Consider the following 27996-nt stretch of genomic DNA (forward strand, 5'->3'; position numbering starts at 1 on the left):
GGAGGAAGTCAGGATCCTGGGAGGAGACAGACACAAAGAGAGAAAAGGACTTTTATGAAGGGCCATTTCCCAAGGTGTGTACAAGGGGCAGGTGAAGCTCTGGGTAGGGGCTGCTCCCAGAGCCCTGAGAGGGAAGGAAAAGCGCCCCTGGGCAGGGGCTGGGGCCTCAGGGAGAGAGCAGGTCTGTGCCCAGCAAAGAGTTGGGGAAATTCCCCAACCTCTGGGCCGGGGGCCAAACTCACCCGGAAGCCAGAGGGCGTGGGGGATGGGGCCACTGATGTAGTCCGGAGCCCAGGGCGGGGAGCGGCGGGAGGACGGCAGGTCTGGGGGGCAAACCGGAATACCCTGTCCAACCTCTTTCCTCTCCTCCGTCCCCACCTTCTCCAGCCCAGGGCCTCTGGTTCGATTCCCCACCCACTCCCTTCGGCACCCAGAGTTCTCTAACACCCTGATCTGGGCAGGTCTCGGCTGGCATCAAACCCTCGTGCGGAGCCACGTTGTCCTTGAGATGAAGTCCAAACTCCTTGCCTACCCAGATGCGGGTCCCTCCCCTGGCCTGCTCCCCCTCACCCCGGACCTCTCCCCGCCGGTGCTCCCCGCAGGGGTCCTGTGCCGCGGGCGGCCCGCCCTCTCCTAGCCCCGCCCACCGCGGTGGGTTTCCACCCCGTGTGCCCCTCCTCTCGCTCCCACGCCCAGGTCAGGGCCTGGTGACCAAGAGGGCGGCAGACCGCACAGGTGCAGGGCGGGTGGGCGCCGTCGCGGCAGTGAACGCCCGGCGGCTGCGGCCGTCCCACAGCCCAGGCCGCCCAGCGCAGCGCCCCCACGGCGTCGCCCCGGCCTTCGGCGGCTCACCTTCGCTCAAGGCCCTCCCCGCACCTGCAAGGCAGGCTGCCGGCAGGGCCGTCCCCCCGCGAGGCGTCTCCCACGCTGCCCCCGCCCTCCCCCGTCGCCCAGCTCCCGGGCCACGACGCCTCTGCGGTAACGCCCAGCACCGAGCCAGCGGCCCGTGGGCCCCGACCCCGGGAGCGGTGAGCACCTCCCGAGCGCCCGGACGCACCCGCCCCTCGGCCCCCAGCCGACGCCCACGACCCCCGCCCCCAGCCCAGCCCGGAACGCCCCGTGCCTGGGCGCCGGGGGCGCGGGCGGGAGGGCCCGGGCGGGCCTCGGGGACTCCCTTCCCCTCCCCCCAGGCTCCACCCGCATTTGGGCGGGCGGGGCTAAAGGTTAGGGGCTGGGAGGGCTCCCGGAGCGCGGTGAAGCGTTAAGCCGCGGGCCCTGGGCCAGGACTGCGGGCTGCTCCCGGCCCCAGGGTCCGCCGGGCACGCGGGGGCAGGTCCCCCAGCCGAGGCCGGGGCGGGGCGGACACTGGGAGGGGAGGGCGTCTGCGGGCAGGGTGGGAGGGGGAGGGGGTGGGGGGTGGGCGGGCGCGGGGGGCCGGGACGCAGACGGAGACGGGAGGGGTCTGCGGGGGGGCGCGGAGACACGGAGGGGAGCGCGCGAGGGGCGAGGGCGGCGTTCACCTGGCACGGGGGCCCGCCCTAACCTGGATTTCCGGGGGCGGGGCGGGGGCGGGGCGGGGCCCGGGCGCGGGGCGGGAGGGGGCGGGGCCAGGGCGCGGGGCGGGGCGCGCGCCCGCAGACGTCAGGGACCCGCGCGCCAGGCCGCGGGGCCGCCGCTCCGCCCGTGGGCTCGGCCGGGGCTGCCGCGAGCGTGCGGGCCGCGCCGGGCATGTCCTAGGCGGCGGCCCCGCCCAGCGCTCGGCCGGCAGGTGCGGGCGGGAGGGCCGGGGCCGCGCCGGGGCCGAGCCGCAGGTAAGCCCGGGGCCTCCCTGCGCCCGCACCTGCGCCTGCGGCGCCGCGCGGGGATGGAAGGGGGCGGGGGGCCGGGGGGCAGGTCCCCTCCGGGCGGGACAAAGGCGTGGGGACGGCGGCCGCGGGCACACCTGGCCGGGCCGGTCCCCGCCGCCGCGGAGGCGGCCCAGGGCTGCGCCAGGCCCGGAGGGGCGCCCGGCGCGCGTCTACGCGGCCTGGAGAGGGGCGCGCAGGCCTGGGCGCCGGGGTCCCCGCCCAGGCACCGGCTCGGCCATGGCCGCCCCGGAGAGCGCTGATTCAGAAGGCGCCTGTCCCTCCCCCTCCGGGCCCGGCCGCCGCCCGGCCTGGTCTCTCCTCCCGCGGTCCCTCCCTCCTCCTCGTTTCCCGTGTCGCCGCCGTCTCTCCGAGGTCCCTGCCTCCTCTCCCGGCCTGTCCCCGGCCTCCGTTCAGTCTGCTCCTTCCAGCCGCCCGCCCGCCCCAGCCCCTGCTGCTCCCGGCCCCTGCCCCCATCCTTTCCCGTTCGCAGTCCCGGCCGGCTCCCGGCCCCTGCCCCCATCCTTTCCCGTTCCCAGCCCCGGCCGCTCCCAGCCCCTGCCCCCGGGCGGCTCCACCTTCCTCCTCACCTCCTGGCGGGTGGCTTTTCTGGCTGGGGCGGCTGGGGGGACAAGTTTGGGGTGTTTATTATTCTCCCTCCTAGCAACGGTGGCCAGCCCAGCCCCGAACCAGCCGCAGGCTGTTTGGGAACGTCCACGGCTCCCCTGGCCTGAGCCCTTTCTGGATGGGCTGGTGGTGGCAGGGTTGGGTGGGCTCTGGAACAGCCGCAAAACCAGGCTCTGGGGGCCTGGCCTCCCTTTGCTGTTAAGTCGAGGCTGTGGCCTCCTCTGGGTGGGGTCGCTGCCTTTTGGAGACCTTAGCAGGTGATGCAAGAGTGTGGGATGTGGGGGCTGGGAAGGGCAATGATGGGTCGGGGGCTTTCCCAGAGATAGCCTTGTCCCCTCCCCCAGCTGCCCTAATGAGGGAGGCCTCCACAGGTCCCCACCCCGTTGGCCTCGGTCTCCTGCCCCTCTGGCTGGACTCTCAGGGAGCGCCCGAGGCCCCGGGGAGGGGGTTCTGGCGGACTGGAGCTGCCTTCTGGGCTGGATTTTCCCACGGCTTCCCACCTGCTTGCCTCAGGTGTCATGAGGGTATGCATTGGGACACATGGCCACTCGGGCTTTCCCGGACTGGCATGTGCTGGTACTGGCCTTGCTCACTGTCTGCCCAGAAGGGAGCTGAGACCTGGGCCTCTGGGTGCGGGTAGCAAAGGGACAGGGCCTGGGGACCCCCTCTGCTTCCACCAGGGTGGCGGCACCTTCCTCTCTCTTCCCGGTCGCCTCACCCTGGTCTGCCTAACCTCTCGTCCGTGCTGTGTCCTGTGAGTCACATCGCGGCCTTGGGACCTCCAGGGCTGGCCACACAGGCGCCAACCGGGCCCGTGCTCTGCTCTCACTGACTGGAAATCCTTCATGACTTCTGGACAAGACTACAACACTTGGGTTTTGCGCTGAGCCCCCCAGAGGTGAAGCGTGTCCTGGAACCAGCTTTTGGCTCCAGCCGCAGGCCTTATGACCCCATGTCTCTGCACTGGTTGTCCCTCTGCCTGGGACACGCACATCCACCTCCTGGTGTTACATGTCAGCTTTCCAGGGCGCCTTCCCAGACACCCTCACCCCCCCCCCCCCCCCCCGCCTGTTCTTCCTCTGGGACACTCACACTTCCTCAGAGCCTTTCAGCCTTGCTGCGGCCTGCCCAGCTGGAGAGAGCCCCCGATGCAGGGCACAGCTGCTCACAGTCCAGGACAGCGCTCGGCACGCGGTGGCCCTCATGATGCGACTTGCCCCAGTGTGTGTGTGTGTGTGTGTGTGTGTGTGTGTGTGTGTGTGTGCGCGCGCGCGCGCTTCAGCAGTGTCTGTGCAGAGAAGAGGGGCCAGGGCGCTTGTAGGCGGTGCTCCAGGTGTGGTGTGACCCATGTGCACATGTGTGTTCCGTGAGCGTGTGTGTGTTTGGGGCCCAAGTGCCTGTGCTGCCGTGATGGCGCAGCTTTGCTCCGGGGCTCCGCGCGAGCGGGCTCCGTGTGACAGCGTGTGCATGCTGGCTGCATGGGGGCCTCCGGCTGCCCCAGGGCCTGGTCTCTGGGTGACACTGGCCCTTGTTGCCACTCAGGTTGTCCCCACTGTGCCCGTCCACCTGCCTTCGCTTCCCTGCTCATCTTGACCATACCAGCCCCTCACACCCGTCCTCCACCGATGCCCCCAGGACCTTGGGCACCAAAGCACCCCCCTCCTGGACACTGGAGGGGTCACCTGATTCCTTGGCCACCTGGCGCTGGCCTGCGTGGAGCCCTCTGCCCCCAAAGTGTTCAGTCTCCTCGAGGTGATAGGTGTACTGACGGCTCAGGACTCCTGTCTTCAGCTGTCTCCCCCGGGCCCTCCTGCCCTCAGCCGGGGAGGCAGATCCCCTGGTTCAGTGCGCGTGCCCTGGAGCGGGGGTGCAGGGAGGGACGCCTGCCCTAATGACTCCTTCCCCTCAGGGCCAGACGGGCCTTGCCTGCGCCAAGATGAGCGTCACCTCCTGGTTCCTGGTGAGCAGCGGCGGCACGCGCCACCGACTCCCGCGAGAGCTCATCTTCGTGGGTCGTGATGAGTGTGAGCTTATGCTGCAGGTGAGTGAGGACGCCTCCGGGGCGGGGCCGAGGGGCGGGGCCGGAGGGCACCACACACATGGCTGGGCGCATCAGGGCCTGAGCATGTGCACAGGGCCGGTTCCTGCGCCTGCGCATTGGCGCTTTCTGACCGGAAGTTGCTTAGGCTTCTATCAGGTTCTCAAGGTGTCAGGGACCCACCTTTGGAAGGTGCCGCAGAGTGGATATGTCCATATTCTTGTCCGGGGGCCCCACCTGGGCCATGAGCCGAGTGGGGAGCCGCGGGGCCAGCTCAGACCATGAGAGCTGTCTAGGGCAGCCCGTTGAGGCACCCTGGGGTGGGGAAGGGGCCTTTCTGGGGTAGAAGAGGCCGGTGGAGTCAGGGTACCGGGCACTTGACAGTCAGGAATTTCTCGGGCCCTGGGTTTCAGAGTCCGAGTTTGGCTTCTGTGGGGCTCACGCATCTGGCTGCTTGGGAACGAGGAGGGAAGGGAGGTGGACGACCCTGTAGGGTTCTTCCTAGTTCTGGTGTCCTTTTCCCTGCCCTCATGGTGCGACGGAGTCAGGCTCCCCGCGGCCCCGGCCCCTTGTGGCCCATGGGCCCCTGCCCCCCAGCCCCTCAAGCCCCATGCCACCCGCTGTGGGACTCTCGGAAGGAGAGGTGTCCTGGGGGTGGTGCACTGCCCACACGGCCCTGGTTCCTTGTGCAAACCTGGCTACTGCTGCCCATTCCCCAGGACGCGAGGGGCCGGGGCTCCCAGCCACGTGCACATTCACGTGGGCAGCACATGTGTGTCTCCCTCTCCCGAGGGCAGACCCCATCCCGGTCTGGACACCGGGGCTTCTCCCCAAGGTCCTCTGACTTGCCTGACCGCAGACCAGCGAAGTTCCCACATCGTGTCTGGTTGCTGGGCCTCTTAAGCATCTTTAATCCGGAACAGTCCGTCTCTGTATTTTTCTTCACGCCTGTGGATGCCGGAGGGACCCAGTCGGTGACTCTGTACAGGGTGGGCACGTGTCTTCTGTAAAGCCCTGGGTGTCTGTTGGGGGCCTTCTGGGCCGCACGTCCCCACGGCAGCTACTCCACTTTGCCGGGATCCAGATGCGGCAGCCTGGCGGTGGTAATCCAGCTGACGCGGCTGGACCAGGAGGATGCTCCTTATGGGCATTGAAACATCAATCTCGTATGGTTCCCACAGGTCACGAAGGGGTCTTGACCTTTAGAAACTGCTTACAAGTATAAAGAACGCTCACGGCACTGGGTCCCCACGAGGCAGGCAGCAGCTGTGGGTGCGTCCGGGCCTCCGGGATGGCCCGCTTGGGTCTGGATGTGGCCGCTGCTCCCCCCGGGTGGTATCGTGGGATGTGACCCCTGCTCTCTGTCATGGGAGGCCGATCCGAACGTATGCTGGCTTCGGAGTCACCGCGTTTGTCCCGGACCCCCGGCAAGGTGCTGTGCGCCTGTGTTAGCGTATGGATGGTTCTGCCGGTCTCCCTAGGGTGGCCGGGAGGGCCTCTTGGAGGAGGCAGTGCCTGACAGGGGGCCTCTGTGGGCATTCTTTCTGCTCACTGCCTGGCTCTGTCCCCCCTGCATCGGACCCTCACTCTGCTTGCTTCTCTCCCCAGGTGTTGGTGGAGAGGCTTCTGGGTCAGGGGGCGGGGGTCAGGCTCATTGCAGGGTTTGGGGTCCAGTTCCTAGTTCTGGCGAGTCCGTGGTGGAGCCCTGAGCGGGCCAGGAGCAGTGAGGGCTTCTCAGCCGTTCGTGGGAGCCAGCCCCCGGCCTGGCTGTTCCTGTGTCTCTCCCCTGGCTGTCCTCCGGCACATGGGGAAACTGAGGCTCCAGGAGCTCACGCAGGCATAGAGGGGGTGCGGGGATGCCGTCCGCCCCTGCAGCCTCCCTCTCTGCCCGGACCCTGAGCATGCTGGGATGGCCACAGCTTGCACCTCCCTGGGGTCCTGTCCACACCCATGCTCAGATGATTCACGTGGTGTCCCGACATGTCCCGCCCCCAGCCTCGAGCCCCCTGTGTTCATAGCCTGCTTGGACATCACAGAGGCAGCCCAAGCTGTGTGCTACTGAGCAAAGCCATCATCCTCCCCTCCACCGGGGTCCCAGCCAGGGTCCCCGTCAGTGGTCCAGGGACCAGCCCTGACCTCCCCTCTCTCACCTGTGCTTTGGGCCACCGCAGGTGCCACTGCCACTTCACCCAGGTTCAGGGACAGGCACACCGGGCCCAGCCTCGCCCTACACCTGCCCTGGCTGTCTGGGACCTCTCCTCGGGTGCCCTCACCTGCTTATCCTCACCAGCCAGCCCCTCCTCACCTGCTCCCTGCCTCATGCTCCCGGAGGGCCCGGGCTTTCCCTCTGCACTGTCCTCGTCCTCGTTCCCACATTTGTGGCTCAACAGTTGTGATGGAGCACTGTCCTGTCCTGGCGCTGGGACGGCCACGCAGAGACCCTGCACGCCCCCCCCCCCCCCCCCCCCGGCCTGGGTCAGTGCTCCAGGGGTGGGGCCGGCCACACACGTGTAAGCGGGACCAGGTGAGTCCCCAGGGGAGAGGCCCAAAAGAGGTGGCCCTGGGGACAGGATGGGGACCGTGGAGCTGAGCACCCAGGAGGAGGAGAGGTGTGGAGGGCTGGCAGGGGTGCCAGGCAGCTGGGGCCGCCGTACGGGGCAGAGGGAGGAGGCCGGGGAGCACGGAGGTGTCCGGGAGGCTTGTGCCGCAGATCAGGCAGGAGGGGCTGTGGCTTGGCCCCGGGGGCAGAGGACGTGGGGAGAGCGTTCCGGAGGCAGAGACGGCCACCTGGCCACGTGCCACCCCGTGTCCTCCAGTAGCCCCGCGGGCGGCTCGCCACCGTGTCCATGCTGTGCAAGCCTGGCCCAGAGCTGGTGCCCCTCCAGGGTGTGTTAAGTAACACAGCCGTGAGTGTGGACGCGGGCCCAGGTCAGGCTGCCGTGGCTCCTGCCCCCAGGGGGACCGGGCACACTCGTGGGGGCCTGTGCGGGTGCACCCGTGGACGTAACAGGCACGCGCGTGCCCGTGGATAGGTGTCGTCTCCACTTCCGCCCAGTTTGCCCGGTCGCAGCCTGTTGGGATTTGTCCGCTCAGATCCTTCCTCGGAAACCACAGCCCCGGGCGGGCGGACAGGCCGAGCCCGTCTGCTGTGGGCGCTTGTGGGCTGGCAGGAGGGCGTGTCTGGAGCCCTGGGGTTTGGCCACTGCCAGGGTCAGCCTGGCCGGGCGGGGCTTCCTCCCTGTGGGGGAGTCTGACACAGAGCCTGGAAGCATGTCTTTATTACTTTTAAAGTAAGTGTCGCTAGACCTTTTCCCAAAGTTCGAAACGTTTGGAGCTTCTCGGGGCCGTTTTACTAGTGCGTGCCGAGGCTGCTTTCCACGGGGCGGCTGGGGGGGTCAAGGGGCTGCCTCCCCCTCCCATGGTGGACGCCCAGCCTCTGAGCACCTGAGCGTGGTGGAATTGGGGTCTGCTTCGGGCTTGGGGTGTCAGGGCTGGGAGGGAGGCTTTGGAGGTCCCTCTCCGCCTGCTCCCCATCGGTCCTGGTGCCAGAGCCCTGGCTGGGAGTGGAGGGCGGGCCTGGGGACCGGATGGGGCAGCCCGGGCCGTGGGTGCAGATGAGGGCACTGTGGCAAGCAAGGAGCCAGAGGGCTGGCCGCGGCAGGGCAGGGAGAGGAAGGTTCGGAGAGGCCTCCGGGGCCTTCGGCTCACGGGACAAGACCAGCCTTTCCTCTCCGGCTGGTCGGGAGCCCCGGGAAGTTTCTGCAGAAGAAAGACGGCAGGACCGATGGGGGCTGAGAGGATAGGAGGAAGGTGGCTGCGGAGGGGATGGGTTGGGGAGGAAGGCCAGTGGGTGCCTGGGGGCAAGAGGGTATGGCGGGAACAGGTAGGGCGGGGGACAGGTGGACCCTCAGCTGGTGGCGTTCCTGGGGGAGGCTGTGGGGCCGTGGGCAGGGAGGGAGGAGTCAGGTTTGGGCTTGAGCCGCCCAGAAGGTAGCCAGGGACGTGTCCGGGAGTGGGGGTGTGAGGCTTGGGGAGGGAAGAGAGTTGTTCAGGCTGGGGGGTCAGCCCAGAAGCCCCTCCAGCGGGGTTATTCCTTAGCAAAGGGGGTCTCCAGCCCTGAGGGACAGCGTGCCCTTGCTGCTGCCTCGGGCCAGCCCCGTGTGGCACCAGCTCCTGGTATGGAGCTGGCAAGAGCCCCGTGGCATGCCCCTTCCCAGGGCTCTTCCCGGGCCTGCAGCTGCCCCCCCCCCCAAAATCTGCTACCCGGCTGCAAAGAGGCCGAGGCCCGGCTCCACAGGGTGGGGGGGGGTTCCTTTGGGACCCAGAGTGTCGGGCAGGGCAGAGGCGGGCAGCTGGCCTGTCCTGGAGCCCTGGGCTGAGCTTGGGAGAGGGCGCGGGTGGAGGCAAGCCCCCAGACCCCCAGCAGCACTAGCTCTCTTCGCCACCAGGCCGGGCTCTCGGCACTGTAACAGCAGATTCGCGAGGGACGGTTACCCGGCCCAAGGCGAGGCGGGCTGAGCACTCAGGTCCCCCAGAGACCTGCTGTCCTTGTCAACCCCACCTGCAGCCAGGGGCCTGAGGCCCAGGTGAGGGAGCGCCAGTGTCCCCCAGCAAGCCCCGTGCCAGGTGGGGGGCTGCCGTGGAGGGTCTCTAGGGCCGGCTGTGGGGGTGGGTGAGTGCTGGGCGGGCCTGCGTCGGGGACCAGCAGGAGAGTCTGATGGAGGAGGTGGTGCCCAGCATCCAGGGAGGAGGCTGCGGCCGGGGTGGCCAGGACCTGGCTGGCGTGGGTGCCCACTTTGGATGAGGGATCCAGGATGGGGGCAGAGGTGAGGCCTGGGGGGTGAGGCGTGGGTTTCAAGGTTAGACTCACCCGGTCAGAGGCCCGCTGCTGTGGGAGGCAGATGTGTTGGCACCGGGAGCCTCAGCAGTCTCGGTCCCGGGGGCTGACCAGGGCACATGCTGGCAGCAGGGCCGGCCCCTGCCTCGCTCGGCAGTGCTGGGACGGCCCCACAGGCTGCTCTGCCCTCTGGATCGCCCCTGAAGCCCTGCTTCCTTCCAGAGGACCGGAGGCCCGTGGCCTGCGCCCCCTCCCCTCCTCATGCCTCTCCCCCCCCCCAGACCCCCCACTGCAGCAGCAGCCTTGTGGGTCTGGCCGCATGGGGCCTCTGGTGGGCAGGCAGGGCTGGAGGCTGCTGCTGGGGCCCTGCCCACCCACTACGGTCTGTTCTCCAGAGCCTTCGGCCCATCTGCCGAGCAGAGTGACCTGGGCAGGGCAGAGCGGGCCAGAACCCGTGTCCGCCCCCACCCGCACCTTGCTGTGCCCTTGGGTCTCTGGGTGAGGCAGGAGGCCCTGCCCTAGGGGCTTCTAGTCTGTGGGAGGTGCTGGGCCCCAGCCTGGTGGTGCCAGAGGGGCTGAGCAGGCGGAGGGTGTCAGAGAGGAAGTGGGCTCTGTGGGTCCGGCTGTCTCGGGGAGGGAAGGTCTGGGCACTCACCTGTGAGAGCTGATGACCCTCGAGTGGCATAGTCACATGGGCACTAGGGTCCTGGGCCAGGGGCCATCCCGTGCCCTTGCAGATAGGTCCGGGTGTCTTGTGGAGGCACTGCCCGGCAGGCGCACGGGGCCATATACTGCCATCCAGGCGGTCTGGACACCTCCTAGGTTGGCCAGTTCTGCTGGCCTCTCCGGGGGCTGGTCCCAGGCCTGGGTCTCCTCAGGTGGCGAGAGAGGGACGCAGGGGCCGCCCGGCCGCCCAGGGCCTCCGGCAGGGTGGGGGTGGGGTGGGCAGTGGCCGTGTGCCTTGTGCCAGGACCGCCGGCCTCGTGGCTGGGGGAGGGGCTGGGTGACCATCCTCAGAGGGGTCCTGAGGGGGTGGCGACCAGGGAAAGGTTAGAAGCGCTCGGTGTGGGAGCACTGATGTACGTGTGCACCTGTGTGGCCCGGTGTGAGCCCCGTGCGTGAGGGCACATAGACGCACCGTGTCTGTGTGTGACCCTCATTGGCAGAGGCTGCACGGGCCCCTGTGGGGCTGACTGGGAGTGGGGGGAGGCCTCTCCCTGAGCCCCCCCGCCCATCCATCCTCTCTGTGGGCTCTGCCCGCCCCCAACTGCCCTTGGGGGGGAACAGCAGCATGTGCCAGATGACCAGGGGGTTCCCAGCCCTCCCCCCGGCTGATGCAGGGGCAGCCTCGGGGATGGGGGGAGGGCCCCTGGGGGTGGGGGGGCAGCAGGGGGCGGGAGGACCCGGCCTTGACCCCTCGGCAATTCCCTGTGGCCCGCTCCCGTGGCTGGGACAGCTAGTGGAGTCAGGCCGGGTGGCCTTTCTGGCACACACGCACTCAAGATGGGGGCGTGGGTGGGGCCTCGGGGGCTCCGAGGCCCAGGTGGCAGGTGTGGGTCTGGTGGTGGTGGGGGGGGTAGGAGAGGATGGGTCTCCCACTGGGGGTTCCTCTGCCTCCGCGGCCCTCACCTAACCGGGAAGGTGGGCTGAGGGCAGTCTGTGTGTCCCCAGTCCCGCAGCGTGGACAAGCAGCATGCCGTCATCAACTACGACCAGGACAGGGACGAACACTGGGTGAAGGACTTGGGCAGCCTGAACGGGGTGAGTGCTAGGGGCCCTCTGAGCTGCCCCTTCCCCTCCCCCTTCACGACCCCTCCCCCTTCACGACTCCTCCCTCTGAGCTGCCCCCTCCCCTCCCCCTTCACGACCCCTCCCCCTTCACGACCCCTCCCTCTGAGCTGCCCCTTCCCCTCCCCTTCACGACCCCTCCCCCTTCACGACCCTTCCCTCTGATCTGCCCCCTCCCCTCCCCCTTCATAACCCCTCCCTCTAAGCTGCCCACCCCTCCCCCTTCACGACCCCTCCCTCTGAGCTGCCCCCACCCCTCCCCCTTCATGACCCCCCCTTCATGACCCCTCCCTCTGTGCTGGCTCCGCCCTTCTTCATGACCCTTTCTTCTGTGCTGGCCCTTTCCCCTTCAGGACCCCTCTGTCAGTGCTGCCCCCCCACCTCTTCATGATCCCTCCCCCTGTGTTGGCCCCACCCCCTCTGACTCTGCTGGCCCCACCCCTCTTCAGGACCCCTACCTCTGCTGGCCCCCTTTGTGATGAGCAAGCCCTCTCATGACCCCTCCTCCTGGTGGCCGCATCCTTCTTGCCCGCCCCACCCCCCATCATGGCCTATCCCTCAGCCTTGGCTCTTCGTGACCTCCCCCTGTGTTGGCCCCGCCCCTCTCCCCTGGCCTCACCCCCGCACCCTCCGCCCACCCCCCCTGCCACCCCTTGTGGTCACTTCCCCTCGGTGACCACATCCCTCTGCTCTGTCCCCACCTGGCCTCCTCCTGAAACTCCTGCTCTGGTGGGGAGGAAGCCACCCGCAGGTGCCGTGGCCCCATGGCCTCCTCCCCTGGGCAGGGCTGTTCTGGGGAAAGGAGCCCTAGGGTGGGCAGTGGAGGCCTCGGACCACCTGCAGGCTGGAAGTGGGTCTGCTCAGGTGTCCACTGAGATACCCTGTCCCGGGGGCCGCGTGGCCTCTCGTGAGCAGGGCGCAGCAGGGAGGGGTCCGGTGAAGGCTCTGTCCAGGGTCCAGTGTCCGTCTGGGTCCAGTGTCTGGGTGTGTTGTTTCTGCCTGCCCCAGGGGCCTCTCACCCTGTCCCTCCGGCTCGTGCAGCCTGCCCTCCATCCTGAGTCAGGGGTCCCACAGTAGCCACCGGCTGGCGAGTGCTGGGCACCCCGGACCGCCTCCCACCCAGCACTTCCCGTCCAGGGCTCTGGGGCCCCCGAGCCCCTCCTCTCTTGGCCCTACCCGGATGGGGCTGCAAGGGAGGTGAGCACTCCCTCCGCCCACGTGGGCCGCACCGAGACGCCGACCCCCGGACCATGCGGTGCTGAGAGGGTCCCTGGGGCCGCCGGCCTGGTTGGTGCTCCCCCATCCTCAAAGGCCTGGGACGTCCGTGTAGTTGGGGCCAGCTCTTGCCTGCCCGCGTGACACCGAGCGCAGCCAAGGACACGGGCGGGCAGGGTGTGTCTGCAGAGCCTCCCGGCTGCCCCCCTGCCAGCCCTGCGTCCTCTGCTCCCTGCTCGGGGCTGAGGACTCCTCCTCCGCATACAAAGTGTGCACATGGAGCCCTCTCAGGGCCTGCTGTGCCCGCCTCCGCCCTGTACCGCGTCCTCCAGGCCTCGTGTTGCTCCTACCAGACTCTGGCCCCCACATCTGTCGTCCCTCTGTCACCCAGGGGCCCTCAGGGTGTGCGGGGCTCTCCCACTCATCTGGCCACGGCGTGGTATCCGGCGACCAGACAATTAGAAGTCCCTGGGTGGGGGAAGAGGGTTCCAGGAGCGGGTGGCTTTGCACAACCAGACCAGCCCCGCCACGTGGCCACTGCCAAGGACACTGTGGGGCTACCTGAGGATCCTGGGAGTCCAGGTGATGCCGGTCCTTCAGCGGCTGCCTGTCCTGGGGTCCCTTCAGGGTTGAGGCTGGGTGCACATGCGTCAGAGGGCCAGTGCCCGGCCCAGAGCAGAGCGGAAGGAGCGGACTCCTGAGTTGTTGTCCTGCTTGCCGCTGACCGGGCCCTGCCACCTGCTTCCTCTGCAGACGTTCGTGAATGATGTGCGCATCCCGGACCAGAAGTACGTCACGCTGAAGCTCCATGACGTTATCCGGTTCGGCTATGATATCCTTTCCGGGCTATGATATCCTGCCCCCTCCTTCTGGCCCAGGTCGCCCTAGGTTGTCCTGGTCCAGGATGTCCTGGAAGTGGTAGGGGCCCCAGTGGGCACAGCTGCTCTGTGCTCACGGCCCACGGCCATTAGCCTGGGCTCCGGCCTGACCTGTACCCGCTCTTCCCCAGACGGAGGCCCCGGTCTCAGGGAACTGCTTCCCACCTCCTGGTCTGAGCTGACACAGGGCTCCAGGAACCAGTGCGCCGACCTGGGACCCAGGGGCAAACGGGGGGCTGACCAGGCGTGGCGTTCTGTGCTCAGAGCATGTGTGAGTGAGGGCTGGGCCTCCGCCCTGAGCAGCCTGGTTGCTCTGGGGACCCGCACGCAGCTGGAGCCCACCCTGTCTTCTCCTCTGCCCGCCGCAGCCTGCGCTTGTGTGGGCGTACCCCCCCGGGGGTATGGACACAGCCCCTGGCTGAGCCCTCCCCTCCCCACCTCTAGAACATAGGGAGGCCAGGGCCGAGGGGTGGTCTGGGATGGGAGCCAGGAGCTAACTGTGTGGCCTGGCTCCTGGGCGCATCACCTGCCCGCCCTGCCCTTTGTGGGGGGCGTGTAGAGGGCATGTTCCTGGCCCTAGTGGTGGGCGGGGGGAGGGGTGTGCTGGGTTCCGGAACGGGCTGTGTCCTGCGTCTCTGAGTTGGGCAGCCTGGCACGCAGGTCGTTGGTGCAGCGTGGGCACGGGCCTGGTGCACAAGCGGCTGTTGGGGGGCAGCACACGCCTCTCCTCTGGGCCGTCTGCTCCCCCACTGCCCTGCGCCCTTATCCTGGCTCCTCTGCTCTGGGTTTGCCTTAACTCGCTGCCACATTCCAACATGTACGTGCTGGAGCGTGTGCAGCACCGGGTCCCCGAGGAGGCGCTCAGGGTCAGTGCCGGCGCGCAGCCCAGGGGCTCCTCCCACAAGGCCCCTGCGCCCCACAGCTCTCCCGGGCCAGCACCCTCAGCCTCTTGGCTCCTGTGGCCTGGTGCTGGTGCCATGAGTCAGCCCAGCCTGGTGGGGCCTGTCCTGCCAGACTGGCCAGTCTAGCGGGTGGGGAAGACGGTCACTCCCCCGAGGCTGATGCAGCCACGGGTGCTGGGCATGGAGAGGGGGCTGCTGTGTGCCTGTACCAGCTGGGGGGGGGTGGCGCCGAGAGGCATCCTGGGTACCAAGGAGGACCCCGAGCAGTCTACCGCAGGTGGTGGCCAGGAACAGGCAGGAGCGGTCAGTATTTGGGGACAGCCCTGTAGGGGGTCCTGGGGTACTCTCGGTCAGGGCTTGAGGGGCCCGGGTGGGGGGGCCACGGCAGGCCGGCCATGTCTTCTCCCCTTGCTCGTTTGTGTGGGAGTCTTGGAGCCCTGACTCGGGGGACCCTGCCCATAGCTTTACCCAGGAGCTCCGTGTGGGGGAGACTAGCCCTAGCCCCATCTTTGGAGTGAGCTGTGGGCAGCACCGGGCGTGTGGGCAGCCTGCCTGGAGTCACCGGCCAGCGTGAGGCCGACTTCTACAACCGCAGGGGTCGACCAGGGGAGCCCGGCACGCACACACGCACTCACACAGACGTACACAGGCGCACGCGTGCAAACCAACATTCACGTGCACGGTCTCTTGGGGTAGACCGCTGCTCCCCACTTCCCGTGCCCTGGGGCCCATCCCTCCCCTCTCTCTGGTGGGTCCTGGGCGAGGTGTCACCTCTGATGATTGCCGCCCGCCCCTGCCTCCCCCACCCCCTTCCTGGAAGCTTCCTGGTCTCGAGGACCCCCCAGGCTTGGGCAGGGACCCCCGGTTTCCACCTCAGGCTGTCAATTCCATGGGGTTCAGTAAGGAGAGCTCGTGTGTGGGGCCAGTTCCTGCCCCCTCTGGACTCAGAGGGAGGCAGGCTGCCCTGGGCGTCTCCAGAGCTGGACCCCACCCTCATCCCCTCACCCCCTCATCCCCACCTCGCTGCCCCCAGCACGAGAAGTACACTAGCCAGCTGCAGGTGAGCGTCAGGAGTCCGGCACCCAGGAAGGGCGAGGCACTGCCCCAGCACACCCCCTACTGCGAGTCCTCGAGCCCCAGGCCGGAGAGGGTGGACCGGAGGCCGGGAGCAGGTAGGGCAGCCCCGAGGCGCACAGGCCGGCCCCCCCACGGGTCTGCCCCATCCGGATGACCCTCCCCTCCCAGCACGGACCCTTGTCCCATCTTCCAGCCTCCTGGGCCCACTCCACCAGCAGCAGCCATGGCACAGACCTGCTCTGTGTGAGCTCAGGCACCTGTGTGTCCCCCACCCACGCCCACCTGGGTACACTGCACCCCCCGTGCCCCGTGTGGTCCGGTCAGTCTGTAGTGGGCTCAGCCTTCAGGGCCCCCTTTGTGGCCTGAGTCACTTCCAGAGCCTCGGAGAGACTGTCCCTGGGTATGGACTCCTGTCCTCCTGACCTTCTGACAGGCAGGCTCTGGGGAGCCCGGAGCTGGGCTGGAGGGGGTGACTGCCCCTCAGGGAGGCCCGGGCGGGGCTGGGGGAAGCCAGTGTCCTGGACTCCCTGCGACTGTCCCCCACTGCGGATGCAGAACAGGGCTCAGAGCGGTCACGTTGAAGCAGTCAAGGCAGGGTCCTGGGCAGCCGCAGGTCTGAGACGGGAGCTGATGCCGGGACCCCTCCCGAGGCCAGTGTCTCCCCCGGCTCCGCGTCTCCCTCCTTGTCTGTGTCGGCGCTACAGTGACTCGGGGTGGGACTGTCCTCCCTCTGCAGAGGCAGCGGCCTACCGGACCCCTCTGTACGGACAGCCCTCCTGGTGGGGCGAGGATGAGGGCGACAGTCCGTGTGAGGACCGGCGCCCGGAGGAGCCCGACCCAGGTGGGTCCCCGGAAGCCCCGGAGGTGCCTGCTCTGGGGGAGACGGCGGCCTTGGCAGACACGGGCGGGGTGAGGATGCTACCCTGCAGCCCCAAGGACGTGTTTTCTCCCCCCACCGACGTAGAGCGGCCCAAGGAGCCGTCGCAGCAGGACAGGGAGCTGGCCGGGACAACGGCCGGCTTCCGGGCCGCAGCGGAGCCCCCCAGCTACGCGTTCAGGCGGGAGCCCAGTTACTTCGAGATCCCCACGAAGGAGGCCCCGCCGCCACGGCCCCCCGAGGCGCCGGTGCAGGAGGCCCCCACCAAGGACGTGGAGCCCGGAGTGGCCGGTGCAGCCCCCGTGGTACAGAGCCACGCCTCCTTCACCATCGAGTTTGACGACGGCAGCCCCGGCAAGGTTAAGATCAAGGACCACGTCACCAAGTTCTCCCTGCGCCAGAGGAGGCCGCCCGGCAGGGAGGCCACGCCTGCGGAGGCCGTCTCCGCAGAGACCAAGGTGGCCGACTGGCTGGTGCACAATGACCCCAGCCTGCTGTGCCGGGCCGGCCCCGGTGATGACCGCCACAGCACCAAGAGTGACCTGCCCGTGCACACCCGCACCCTCAAGGGTGAGTGCCGACCGGCTGCCCCACCACGGGCCCCGGGACCGCCCCGCGGCCCCCTCACCTCCCTGGGGGCGCCCCGGTCAGGTTGGTTGATGTCCCGTGTGCAGGCGATTGTGCTGGACTCGCCTCGCGCTCGGGGCCGTCCAGCGTGTTTCGGCCGCTCGTCTCGGCCGTGTGGGGCGGGGTGTGGGGCCCTGTGTCCCCAAGCACCTGTGACAGCTGGGGATCCCCCACTCCTAGGCCACAAGCACGAGGACGGCACACAGAGCGACTCGGAGGACCCCACGGCCAAGGCGGCGGCGGCCGGGGTCCCTGCGGAGGGCGGCGGGGCGCAGGTGCGGCTGCAGAGGCAGCTGAAGCGGGACCCCCAGGAGCTGCTGCACAACCAGCAGGCCTTCGTCATCGAGTTCTTCGACCAGGACGCGCCCCGCAAGAAGCGCTCCCAGTCTTTCACGCACACCCCTGCCGGGGACCCCAAGGCCGACAAGCGTCGAGGCCCCGGGCCGGCCGACAGGGACCGCCCCAGCGCCCTGGCCCCGGCCCCGGCCCCGGCGCGGGGGACGGGCGGCAGCTCGGGGCCACAGCGGGCCAGCTCGCTCAAGCGGGAGAGGACAGAGGAGCGGCTGGGGGGGTCCTCACCCGCCCCCCGGGCCTCCCCGCGGCCCTTCGGCAGCGTGGGGCGCCGTTCCCGTCTGGCCCAGGACTTCATGGCTCAGTGCCCGTGGGACGGCTCCCCTGCCGCCCGGCCCGGCCCTGACAAGGCATCCCCGGAGTCGCCTGCCCCTGAGACCCCCCGTGGGGCCAGCCCCGTGGCCCCTGCGACCCCGCCGCCGCCCCCCGCCGACCCCCAGCTGACCAAGGCTCGGAAGCAGGACGAGGACGACAGCCTGAGCGACGCGGGGACTTACACCATCGAGACGGACGTGCAGGATCCGGAGGTGGAGGAGGCCCGCCAGATGATTGACCAGGTCTGCGCGGCAGGGGCGTGGGGGCCCGGCCGGGAGGGGACGGGCGGTCGGTGGGTTGGCGCCGACCCGGGCCTGGCCGTCCCTCCCCGCAGGTCTTTGGGGTACTTGAGTCTCCCGAGCTCTCCAGGGTGTCCTCGGCCACCTTTCGTCCGGTCATCCGAGGGGACAGAGACGCGGCCGGTGACGGGGTGGCCCAGCGCATGGCCCTCCTGCAGGAGTTTGCCTCCCGGCCAGTGGGCATAGACCCCCAAGGGGGGCTCCAGGTATGCGGGACACACACTGCTCCGGGGAGGGGCCGGGCGAGGGAGGACGGCAGCCAGGCTGGGGCCCCGCCCTCGGGTCCTGTACACACGCACTCGAGGGTTGTGGCCTGGCCTGCGCGACGACGTTCCAGCCCGTCTGCGAGGCTGGGTGGAACCTTCCGTGAGTGGCCCGCCTGGCGGCTGGGCGGGGGGCGGGGGGCCCTGTGTGGAGGGCTCAAGGGCAGGCCCTGGGGCTCTGAGTCGGGTGGGGCCCCTGGGTATGCCTGTGCCCACGGGCAGGGCCGGCCTGAGTCACAGCTGCTGACCTCCGGGCCGCCAAACTGGGCTCGGACCAGGTAGTTACGTCGGCAGTTGCGTGGGGCTCCCGCCAGCCCAGGGGAGCGCGAGGGGTCGCCTGGCTGCCTCTGATGGAGGAGCGTGCCGCAGGTGCAGGGATGGCGTGTTTGGGCCAGGTGTGGGGGGAGCTGCCCCGCTGCCCCCCCCGCCCCTTGCTGCAGACACAGCTTGCCCTTCGCTCCGCAGGGCCTCACGGTGCCGGGCTCCCCCGGGGGTCAGAAGTGGGTGTCCCGCTGGGCCAGCCTGGCTGATAGCTACTCAGACCCAGGCCTGGCAGGTAAGTGGTTCCGGGCCAGCAGAGGGGTGGGGGATGGAGGGGGAGGGGGAGGGGGAGGGGGGGGAAGGAGTGGCCTCAGGCCCTCGTGCTGGACACTCGGGTGCGCGTGCGCGCCGGCTGTCTGGAGGAAGGCCGGGCTTCCGGCGCTCCTGAGGGCCTACAGGCGTGTGGCCACTCCAACCAGGTCGCCCCTGTCTTTGCAGAGGAGGGCCCCGGGCGCAGAGCCGGGGAGCTCGAGGGGGCTCTGCCCGTGCGCCAGCGACGGCTACTCCCACAGCTGCCCGGCGACAGGGCAGACAGCCCTGGGGGCCTTGAGGCCACCAGGAGGAGCGGCCCCGGGCCTCCGGAGCCGGGCAGTGAGCAGGCCAGCTGCCTCTTGGGCCAGGAGGACTTGGAGCCCGACAGCCTCAGCGATGCCAGTGGGTCGGATGGTGGGCGGGGCTCCGAGCTGGGCGGGGCCCCGCGTGAGGAGAGACGCAGGAGCCCCCAGGAGGGTCCCGCGTGGACGAAGGGCCGGCGCTCGCCAAGGGCCCCCGGGGAGCCAGCCCCCACCTCTTTCTTCATTGGGGACCAGAACGGGGAGGCGGCCTTCCCCAGGAAACCGTCTGTGGCTCCGGGGGAGGCGGAGGGCCCAGGACGGGTAGCCCAGGCCAGCCCCCCGGTGAGGGACGGCGTCTACGTGAGCACCAGCGGGAGGATGGTCATCCAGCTGCGGACAGGGCGGTCCCCGGAGCCCGAGGGCTCTTCCCCGGCCTTGGTGCGGCAGGAGAGCTTCAGCAAGGAGCCGGCCGCTGGCCCCCCGGCGCCTGGCCAGCTTCCACACATCTCCAGCCACCCCCTCCTGCAGGACCTGGCCGCGGCCCGGGCCTCACGCACAGACCTCCACCCTCAGGACACCCACCTGATTCTGAAGGAGACGGAGACGGCCCTGGCAGCCCTGGAGGCCCGACTGCTTTCCAAGCCCACGGACGAGGCCGAGGGCCAGATGGGCAGTGCCCCCGGGCCGCCGGACGACTCCCTGTCCGGGGACTCTGACGTGGACACGGCTAGCACTGTGAGCTTGCTCAGCGGTAAGAACGGGCCCAGCCCGACCGGCGCCCAGCCCACGGGGCTGCAGAAGGACAAGCCGCCGTCCCCGCCGGCAACACAGGACCCGGGGACCGTCTCCTTGAACAGCGCCCGGGACCGGCTGTCAGAGAAGCGTCGCCCGCCGGGCCCTACCGACGTGAGGCGCGTGGCTGCGCGGCGTGGCCCTGGGCCCCGGGTGCCCTCGGACTGGCCTGATGAAGAACGAGGCTCGGGCCCGGCCCACCCGCCTGGCACGGACACGGTCACCTGTGACCACGAGCCCCCCGCGGCCAGCGGGGCAGGGCGGCCAGGGCCTCGCCGGAAGCCTGCGGCCCCACCGCCGTCTCCAGCCACCCGGGAGGAGCCGGGCCGAGGCCCCACGGGCTCCCAGAAGGCACAGCAGGTGCTGACCCGCTCCAACAGCCTGTCCACCCCCCGGCCCACGCGGGCCTCCCGGCTGAGGCGGGCCCGGCTGGGGGATGCCTCGGACACGGAGGCTGCAGACGGGGAACGGGGACCCCCAGCCAACCTGGAGCCAGTGGGCCGGCCGGCTGCCGAGCAGGCCAAGAAGTTGTCACGCCTGGACATCCTGGCCATGCCGCGGAAGCGGGCCGGGTCCTTCACGGGGCCTGGCGACTCGGAGGCGGCCCCCGCCCGGGCCGGCTTCTCCGGCCGCAGCGTCGAGCTGTACTGCGCCGGCCGCAAGCCCGTCATGGCCGAGGCGCGGGCCGCTGCCAGGAAGGCCGCCAGTTCCACCACGGTGCCCCGCCAGCCCTTCAGCAGGGCCCGCCCGGGCAGTGCCCGATACTCCTCGCCCAGTGAGTGCCGGGGGCAGCCAGCCTGGGCGGTGGGTTCCTGTGCTGGCCTGGTGCAGGGCCGCGGGGTCCCGGTTCCAGCCCGCGGGGAGCCCCCGCTCCCGCAAGCAGGCGTGTCTCCCCAGACACGCGCGAGTGCCATGGGAGGCCCGGGCCGCAGGGGGGCGGGGCTCTCGCTGACCCCGGGGGGACCCGCGTGGCTGCGGACAGCCGGCCGGGCTGCTCGCTCTTCCCTGGCGCTCTGGGCTGGCATCCGGCTCACGAGGTACAGGCAGAGGCCCCAGCCGTGCCCCGGGGCCCGGGGAGGGTGTCTTCCCTGGAAGCCCACAAAGCCCGAGGCGGGGGAGGGCCGTGTCCGTCTCCCACGCACCCCTGGGCAGAGGCCCCGGGCCGCCCGCGGTCTGTGCGCACGCACGGCGAGGACAGACGGGGCCGTGGCGGCTGGCGCTGGTCTCCTGCCCGGGGGTGGCCCTATGTCTTGCCCGCTGGGGAGCCCGTCCCCCGAGCGAACTGAAGGGTGGGCTCTCTGGCCCAGCTCCTCGAAGCTCCTGTGCCTCCCACAGCTGCAGAAGCAGGGCACCCCTGCTTTCTGGTCCCGGGCGGGGGGGTGGGGGCGGCCATGGGGGCCTCCACCCCCGCTGGGGGCAAGGGGTGCCGAGGGCCGGGCTCCACTGGAGGACGAAATAGGGGCAGTGTGGTCCGGGATCGGGGACCCACTGCCCGTCCCCGTGTTTTCCCTCTGAGTGTGTTTGCCGCCGCTGTGGGGAGTCAGGTCTGAGACCAGGGAGGGGCTGGGGTGATCCACGTGGAGAGTTTCGCCCTGATTTGGGGTCTCCGTGGGTCCCATTTCCTGCCGCTAAGGGCGCTGACCTCCCCATGGGACGCGCGGCTGCCCGGGGCCGATCAGCTCCAGCCGTGGAGACGCCGGGCTGCCCGCCCCCCGTCGGCTTCTCGGCCGGCGGTGGCCTGTCCCGCGGTGCCGGGCCCTCGCCCAGAGGGGCCTGGGCTGCCGCAGCGTGCTGAGTGCTGCTCTGTTCTGTTCTTGCTCCTGGAACGAATGCTCGCGCCCAGGCACACGCCGGCGGCAGCAGGGCTCAGACTGCACGTCCACGTCCGAGGAGGAGTACGGCTCCCCCAAACACGCACGCGCCCGCACCTCGGCAGCCACGCAGACCCCACGGGCCGGCAGCTCCGGCCGGACCCGACCCCGGGCCCCCGGCCTCCGGGACACAGACGACGAGGAGGAGGATCCCGACCCCTACGGTTTTATCGTGCAGACGGCAGAGATCGCGGAGATTGCCAGGTGAGCCGTCCATGCAGAGGGCGCCCCCCGCCCTGGCAGGGCAGGGCAGGGCAGGGCAGGGCAGGCCTGGGCTTCAGGCTCTCTTCCCAGACAGGCTCCGCGGACGCTTGTCAGACGGATGGTTCGCGGATGATCGCGTGTGGACGGGTGGGCGGGTGTGGGACCTCCGGGCTGAGGAAGGGCTCCGCCATGGTTGTTAAAGATGAACTCTCTTGTGTGGTCATTTGCCGAGTCACCTCTGGCCGGGTGCTGGGAAGGACAGTGCAGACGTGGGGGGCTGTTGCTGGGGAGCGGCCGTTGGCTGAGCACTGCAGGGCTCACGGCAGGGCAGGAGCCTGGGCCTGGGCTAACGGTGAGTGTTTGGTGCTGAGGATGCTAAGCTTGAGCCCGTGGGGCTCCTAGAAAGAGGTGACCAGAGGCAGGTGGTTCCCTGGAGAACAGCCCATGTGGGCGTGGAGACACAGGGCTGGTGACGGAGGCCGTGGGAGGCCGTGGAGACTCGAGGTGGAGCAGAGAGGACCTGCCAGGCATGGAGGGAAGGGGACCAGGAACCGAGCTCCCAAGACACTGGGGGAGGGGGCGGTGGCTGTGCGCTGGGGTGGTGAGTGAGGGTTCTGGAAGGAGATACTTCACCCGGAGGAGGGAGGCGAGCAGGGTGCAGAGGAGAGAGGACGGGGAGTGGAGGGCCCCTGGGGGCTTTGGAGGCCTCTGCTTCCAGGGTGAGCAAGCTTGAGCATCTGCTACGCTGGGGGCCAGAGAGAGGAGACGGGTCTGGGGCAGGGGGCCGCGGGCACTGAGTCGGGCATGCGGGGCGGGGGGAGTCGGGCACTGAGGCAGGGGCACGTGGGGCAGGGTGGAGGGTCGGGCACTGAGGCAGGGGTACACGGGGCAGGGGGGAGTCGGGCACTGAGGCAGGGACACGCAGCGCGGGGGGGGGGGGGGTCGGGCCCTGAGGCAGGGGCATGTGGGGTGGGGGGTGGCCGCAGGCACTGAAGCAGGGGCACGTGGGGTGGGGGGGAGTCGGGCACTGAGGCAGGAGCACGTGCCGGTTTGGTGCTGTTGTGAATTTGAGGGGCTTCTTCTGTGTTTTCTGGACGTAGGGAGGGTGGGGCCCAGTTGGGGGAGCCTCATCTTGAGGGGACCTAGGTCAGCCTTGCCGGGGAGGGAGGGGCCAGCCAGGATGGTTTCCTCCAGCTGTGACTAGCATTTCTGGGGGCTGGGCTCGGGCGGCCCCGCCAGGCAGGGAGTGGATGGGCCCTGGGGGCCGGCTGGGAGGTGCCCTGGGTGGTGCTGAGACCGCCGAGGGCGGAGACCTGGTCCTCAGTGGCCTTGGAAGCCCCGTCCCTGTCCCTGGGGCGACCGCAGGCATTGACGTGGGGAGGAAGCTGGGTGGGGTGGGCCTTGTGCCCCTGCAGTGAGGGGGGATGGTGGCGGACAGTGACAAGGGGCTCCAGTGCCTCAAGCCTGGGCCGGGGGCTCCGGTGGCACAGGATCTGCTGGCTGTGGAACCCGATGAGCTTCGGGGACAGGGCACAGAGGCTGCAGGCTGGGCCTGGGGATCTCGCAGGCAGTAGGGCCAGAAGCCGTCCCCGGTCCCCGGGGGCTCAGGGGGACGCACGTCATCGCCTGTGCAGGGCGCGGGTGAGGCCAGGCTGATGCTGGGGGCTTAGCCTCCTTCGGCCTCCCCGCCTCCCCTGCGGGCAGGTGCCCGGTCTCTGCCTGGCTTGTCAGCCTTTGCCTGATTCTGATCGTGGTCTGTGACCCCTCCCCCACCTTGGTGTCCCTGCCTGCGGAGGAGGGCTCGTGTGGCCACACGTTCTGTGGCAGCCCTGATGCCCGGCCCTGGTGGCCGGAGGAGGAGAGGGTGTGTGTGGCTCGCTCTGGAGCCCTTCCCACCTGGCCCTGCCGGGCCCAGCTCCGGCCACCCCTCAGGGGGCACTGGGGCCTTGAGCCTCCGGACGGGGCCCTGCCAACTCTGACGTTGCCAATGGCCGCTGGGGCACAGTCTGGGCCGGGCTGCGGGCCGCCTGCCCCTCACCGGCACTTGTCCCTTGGGAGGGGCTCCTGCCTGCACCTGAGAGGGGGAGGTCTGCCTGGGGACGGGCACCGGTTCTGTCAGCCTCCTGCTCCCCGACCTCCCAACACCGGCCCCCAGCCCGGAGGACCCCACGACACCTGCCTTCTTCCCTGCTCCCGCAGGCTGAGCCAGACGCTAGTGAAGGACGTGGCCATCCTGGCCCGGGAGATCCATGACGTGGCTGGAGACGGCGACTCGTTGGGCTCACCGGGGCCCGCCCGTAGCCCCTCCCTCAGCAACGTGCCCAGCACCCCTGCCTCAACCATCTCCGCCCGTGAGGAGGTGAGCCCAGCCCCGCCCCCGCTCCCCAAGCCGTGAGGTCCGGGCAGGCCGTGTCCGGCCTCCCCCCGCCCTGCGGCAGCTTCTGGCATACCTTGGCAGAGGGCGGACAGGCACCAAGGCTGTGCGTCCTCGCTCGGCTCCCCGAACAGCTGCCTTGGGGGCAGGGGCGTCCAGGAGCCCTGAGCACCCAGGGCGTGGGGTCGGCTGTCTCCTCGCTGTCGTGGCAGGGAGGCGCGAGTGCCCGCACCTGCTGGCGGGCGGCCCCCGAGGTGCGCTGACGCAGCCCTGCCCTGTCTGCAGCTGGTGCAACGAATCCCTGAGGCCAGCCTCAACTTCCAGAAGGTGCCACCTGGTCCCCTGAGCTCTCGGGACTTGGACCAGAATATGAACGACCGCTGTGAGGACCTCCTCGCCAACAAGATGCGGCCTTGGAACCGTGAGGAGGCAGGCGCCCCCCCCCCCCGCCCCGCCTCCCTCCCCTGCAGACAGCTGGCCTGGCTGCACACAGGGGTCCCTCTGGCCAGGGGTAGGGTGTGCCCATGGCTCCCGGGCACCGCACCGACACCTGGTCCTCGCAGGTGATCTTTGACAACCTGATGCTCAACCCCGTGTCCCAGCTGTCCCACGCCATCCGAGAGAACACGGAGCACCTGGCCGAGAAGATGAAGTGAGTAGGGCCAGCGGGCTCCACAGGCCCCTCGGACACACACACACACACACCCCCGGCCCCGGCCGCCAGGCCCCGAGCTTGTGGCAGCCAGAGCCCCCAGGGCGACCCCCAGGGCGACCCCCAGCCCTCCCTACGTGAGGTGGGGACGGGGGCTCTGGCACCAGCCAGGCCCAGGCCCTCCTCCGGGCCTCAGTTTCCCCTCGGGCACGGGAGGGGCGTGGTGGGTGGGGTGGCCTGGGAGCCTGTGGGTCTAGGCTTCGGTCCTCACTGTCCTCTGCCCGTCCCGCTCCCACCCCCGGGCGGCAGGATCCTCTTTCAGAACTCAGGGCGTGCCTGGGAGGAGCTGGAAGCCAGGATCAACTCGGAGAACGAGGTGCCCATCCTGAAGACGTCCAACAAGGTGGGCGCCGGCCCCGTCCCCCGGCCACCTGGCTCCGGGGAGTGGGGGGCTCCGGCCACAGACCTGGGGGAGAGGAGAGGCGACCCCTTGGCGGTTCTGTCCCATCTCCCCCTGCTCGCTCGCTTCCAGGAAATCAGCTCCATCCTGAAAGAACTGAGGCGTGTGCAGAAGCAGCTGGAAGGTGGGTGTGGCCAGACGCGGGCGGGCGGTGGAGGGGGGGGACCCACACTGGTGCTGCTGCCCCCCACCCCCACGCAGGGTCCTTGGTGGGAGACCAGACGCACTGCCCACCGTTAGCCGGCTGGGAGGCCCCCGGGGTGGGACCCTCGGGCTGGCCTAACGCTCCCGCCCCCGCAGTCATCAACGCCATCGTGGACCCCAGCGGGAATCTGGACCTGCTGACCGGAAACCGGGGCGCCGCGGGCTCGGCCCAGCTTGGGAAAGGCCGGCCGGCCGCCCAGAGCCCAGCATCGCCCCCCTCGGCCCTGCCTCTGAGGAGCTGCCCGCCACGGGCGAACTGCGGGTCCCCCGGCCTCCCGGACCCCGCCTTCCTCCCCGACTTCCTCCCCGACGCGGAGAGGTTCCTGATCTAGGCGGTGGGGGCCGCGGCGGTCCCCCTGTGGCCCCCGGGGCCGGCGCCGCCAGCCCCCTTTACCCGCCACTGCGGCCCTTCCCGACTGCGGACGGTTCACACGGAGCCCCCCCGCACGTGCCATAACCCCTGGGCAGGGGCCTCGGTTCCCCAGGCCCCTCCCTAGCTCCCAGCAGCACCCCAGCTGGACGGGCCGGCCCGGCCTGGCTCCCGTTGCGGCCACCGCCGAGGCCGCGTCACGGGTGTGTCCCCTGCCTCCTCTCCACGCTGTCCTTTTTGTCTTTAGCTTTTGAGGAAAGAGTCGTCTGTGCCATCGCAGCGGCTCCCTGGGCCCGGGAGGCCCCTCCCCCGCCTCTGGCCGCCGGGGGCTGCTGTTCTGTCGGAGGCCCCGGGCGCCGGCCGCGGCTGGGCCGGGGGGTGCCATTCAGTGCCAAACACAGAGCCGGAAGGGGCTGGCGGTGCCCCGGGACCGGAGGCCGGGGCGCACCCGGCCGGGGCCCTCACGGGCAGCTCTGCGGCCCAGTAGCCTGGGGCGGGGACGTGGCCCGCGGAGACGTTCGGGGTGGGAACCCCACTTCTTTGGTGCCAACGCAACTGCCAAGCCCACCGAGTGTGTGGCTGCTGCCACGCCGGCCGTGCACACGGGCACACACGCATGCCAGACACGCGCCCGCGCTCCCGGCCAGCCCAGGCACGTGTCCACACTGCAGGGCGGTAGGTCCCAGCTCGGGACGCTGGCCGCACTCGGCTTCCTGCGGTTCTAGGCCGGGTGGGGGTGGGGGTGGTGGTGAGCACTAGACCCAAGTGGCTGGAAACCGGAGCCTCCCCGGGCCGCCCGCCCTCCCCCACCCTCACCCCCGTCCTCCCTGATGCTGTGGGCATTACCTGGGTGTCTGGCTCGGGGCCCGGTGCAGGGGCGGGGCGGGGAGAGCAGGGAGAGACCCCCCCCCCCTCCCCCCAGGGACAGTTTGCCTTCTCAGGGTTCTTTCAGCTGGGAACACGCCGGGGGAGGGGGGGCAGAGCACGCCCCCCAGGGGGGCCCGTTTCTGGAGCCTCTAAGCCAAAGAGCCCGCGGGCTGTGGCAGGTGGGGGCGGGGCTGGCCCACCCTGGCCGCCGTGGCGCGGGGTCGCCGTGCACCCTGCCTGGCGCCTGTGTGAGTGGCGGTTGCGGGACGGGGCCCGGAGGCCAGTGGGTGTGAGTCCGGGCCCCATGGGTGACGTGTGTGTCCGTGTTTACATTTAGCTGATGTGCACTCGTGTGCATGGGTCCTGTACGCGCCCCCCCCCCCCCCCCCCCGTTTCTGTGTGCGAGTGGTGGCGGGGTCCCTGCCAGGACCCCGCCCCTCGAGCCTGCTGGTCCACACGGAGGAGGTGCCGGCCCGCTGTCTCCTGCATGCCCCACACAGTCGCCCGCAGCCCGTCCCCTGGAAGCGAACAGTGGCCGTTCTCCATCCACAACCCCCTCAGTGATCGTCGTACGCTTTTTTTTATTCACAAATTCCCGTTCCTCCCCCTTCCAGCCTTCGACTCGGGATCGGTAACTTATTTGTCTGGCTTCTTGGAGGTACTTCTGTCTGTCTGTCCTCAGGTGGTCTTACGGCTGTCTTTCGGAAAACGATTATTTTATATGAGTTGTCATGGAATTTGTTCTAATAAATCATTCTATCACATGGCGAGGTCCCGGCGTCCCTTGCCTCGGCCTCCTCTCTCCTCCGTTGGAGTTTGGCCTGGGGATGCCTGGCCCCAGGGGTCTCCCTTCATTGGCCGGAAAATCCCATTTGACCCCCAAGACCAGGGATGCGGCAGTGCAGAGACATTGCCAGCAGGGGGCGGTGTAGACGAGAAAGCAAAGCCTAGAAATTTCGCGTTTGCTCCTCCAGTGAAGAGTTCTCATTTTATCCCAGCCGATGAAGGACGCGCCGACCAGCAGCGCTCTAAAATAGGCCTGCCGTGGACAAGTAGCGGGAGGGGCATGGCGCTGAGTACTGAGCCTCGGTTTCTCCCAATTCCTTCACCCTTTCTGTGGCTTTGGAGCGATCGCTGACCTCACGCCGCAGTCGTGGTGGTGTCGTGCCACCCGGTGCCTGGAGCCCTGGGTCTTCCCACCCAGGGGACCACATCCCCCAACTCTGCCGCAGGGTGGACCCAGAGGAGATGGGCAGTTGGGCTGGAGAGCGTCCAGCCTGCCGTCAGCCCACACTGCTGGCTGCAACAGAGACCGATCACCAGGTCGCTCGACCACGGCACAGGAACCACTTGTACCCCACTGCTCCCCCACCAGCGCTGTTCCCCACG

General features: G+C 69.6%; 1 protein-coding gene across 4 annotated transcripts; it reads left to right on the forward strand.

The window, feature by feature from the left end:
- The first annotated feature begins 911 nt into the window (after positions 1-911).
- Positions 912-27371, forward strand: CEP170B (centrosomal protein 170B). 4 transcript variants are annotated; one of them, XM_047863268.1, is made up of 19 exons: positions 912-1028; positions 4381-4512; positions 11018-11107; positions 13103-13181; positions 14035-14093; positions 15163-15301; positions 15943-16047; positions 16171-16653; positions 16891-17618; positions 17711-17881; positions 18404-18494; positions 18698-20380; positions 21449-21680; positions 23880-24039; positions 24340-24483; positions 24618-24706; positions 25016-25109; positions 25239-25290; positions 25467-27371. In XM_047863268.1, exons 2-19 carry the CDS (start codon positions 4408-4410, stop codon positions 25700-25702), a joined length of 4740 nt encoding a protein of 1579 aa, XP_047719224.1. In that variant the 5' UTR covers positions 912-1028; positions 4381-4407; the 3' UTR covers positions 25703-27371. The 4 variants fall into 4 exon arrangements, 3 of the variants coding, with proteins under 3 accessions (XP_047719224.1, XP_047719222.1, XP_047719221.1); XM_047863266.1 differs by lacking the exon at positions 912-1028 and adding an exon at positions 1673-1811; XR_007153058.1 differs by lacking the exon at positions 912-1028 and having other exon boundaries at positions 1923-4512; positions 25029-25109; positions 25467-25555.
- The last annotated feature ends 625 nt before the right edge of the window (positions 27372-27996 follow it).

The sequence above is a fragment of the Prionailurus viverrinus genome, chromosome B3, assembly GCF_022837055.1.
Source record: "Prionailurus viverrinus isolate Anna chromosome B3, UM_Priviv_1.0, whole genome shotgun sequence".
Taxonomy (NCBI): domain Eukaryota; kingdom Metazoa; phylum Chordata; class Mammalia; order Carnivora; family Felidae; genus Prionailurus; species Prionailurus viverrinus.

Coding starts and splice junctions, on each gene's coding strand:
- CEP170B (XM_047863265.1), top strand. CDS start 4,363: ATGACTCCTTCCCCTCAGGGCCAGACGGGCCTTGCCTGCGCCAAGATG. Junction 15,302..15,942: donor GGACCGGAGGCCGGGAGCAG/GTAGGGCAGCCC, acceptor CTCCCTCTGCAG/AGGCAGCGGCCTACCGGACC. Junction 17,619..17,710: donor CCCGCCAGATGATTGACCAG/GTCTGCGCGGCA, acceptor CCCTCCCCGCAG/GTCTTTGGGGTACTTGAGTC.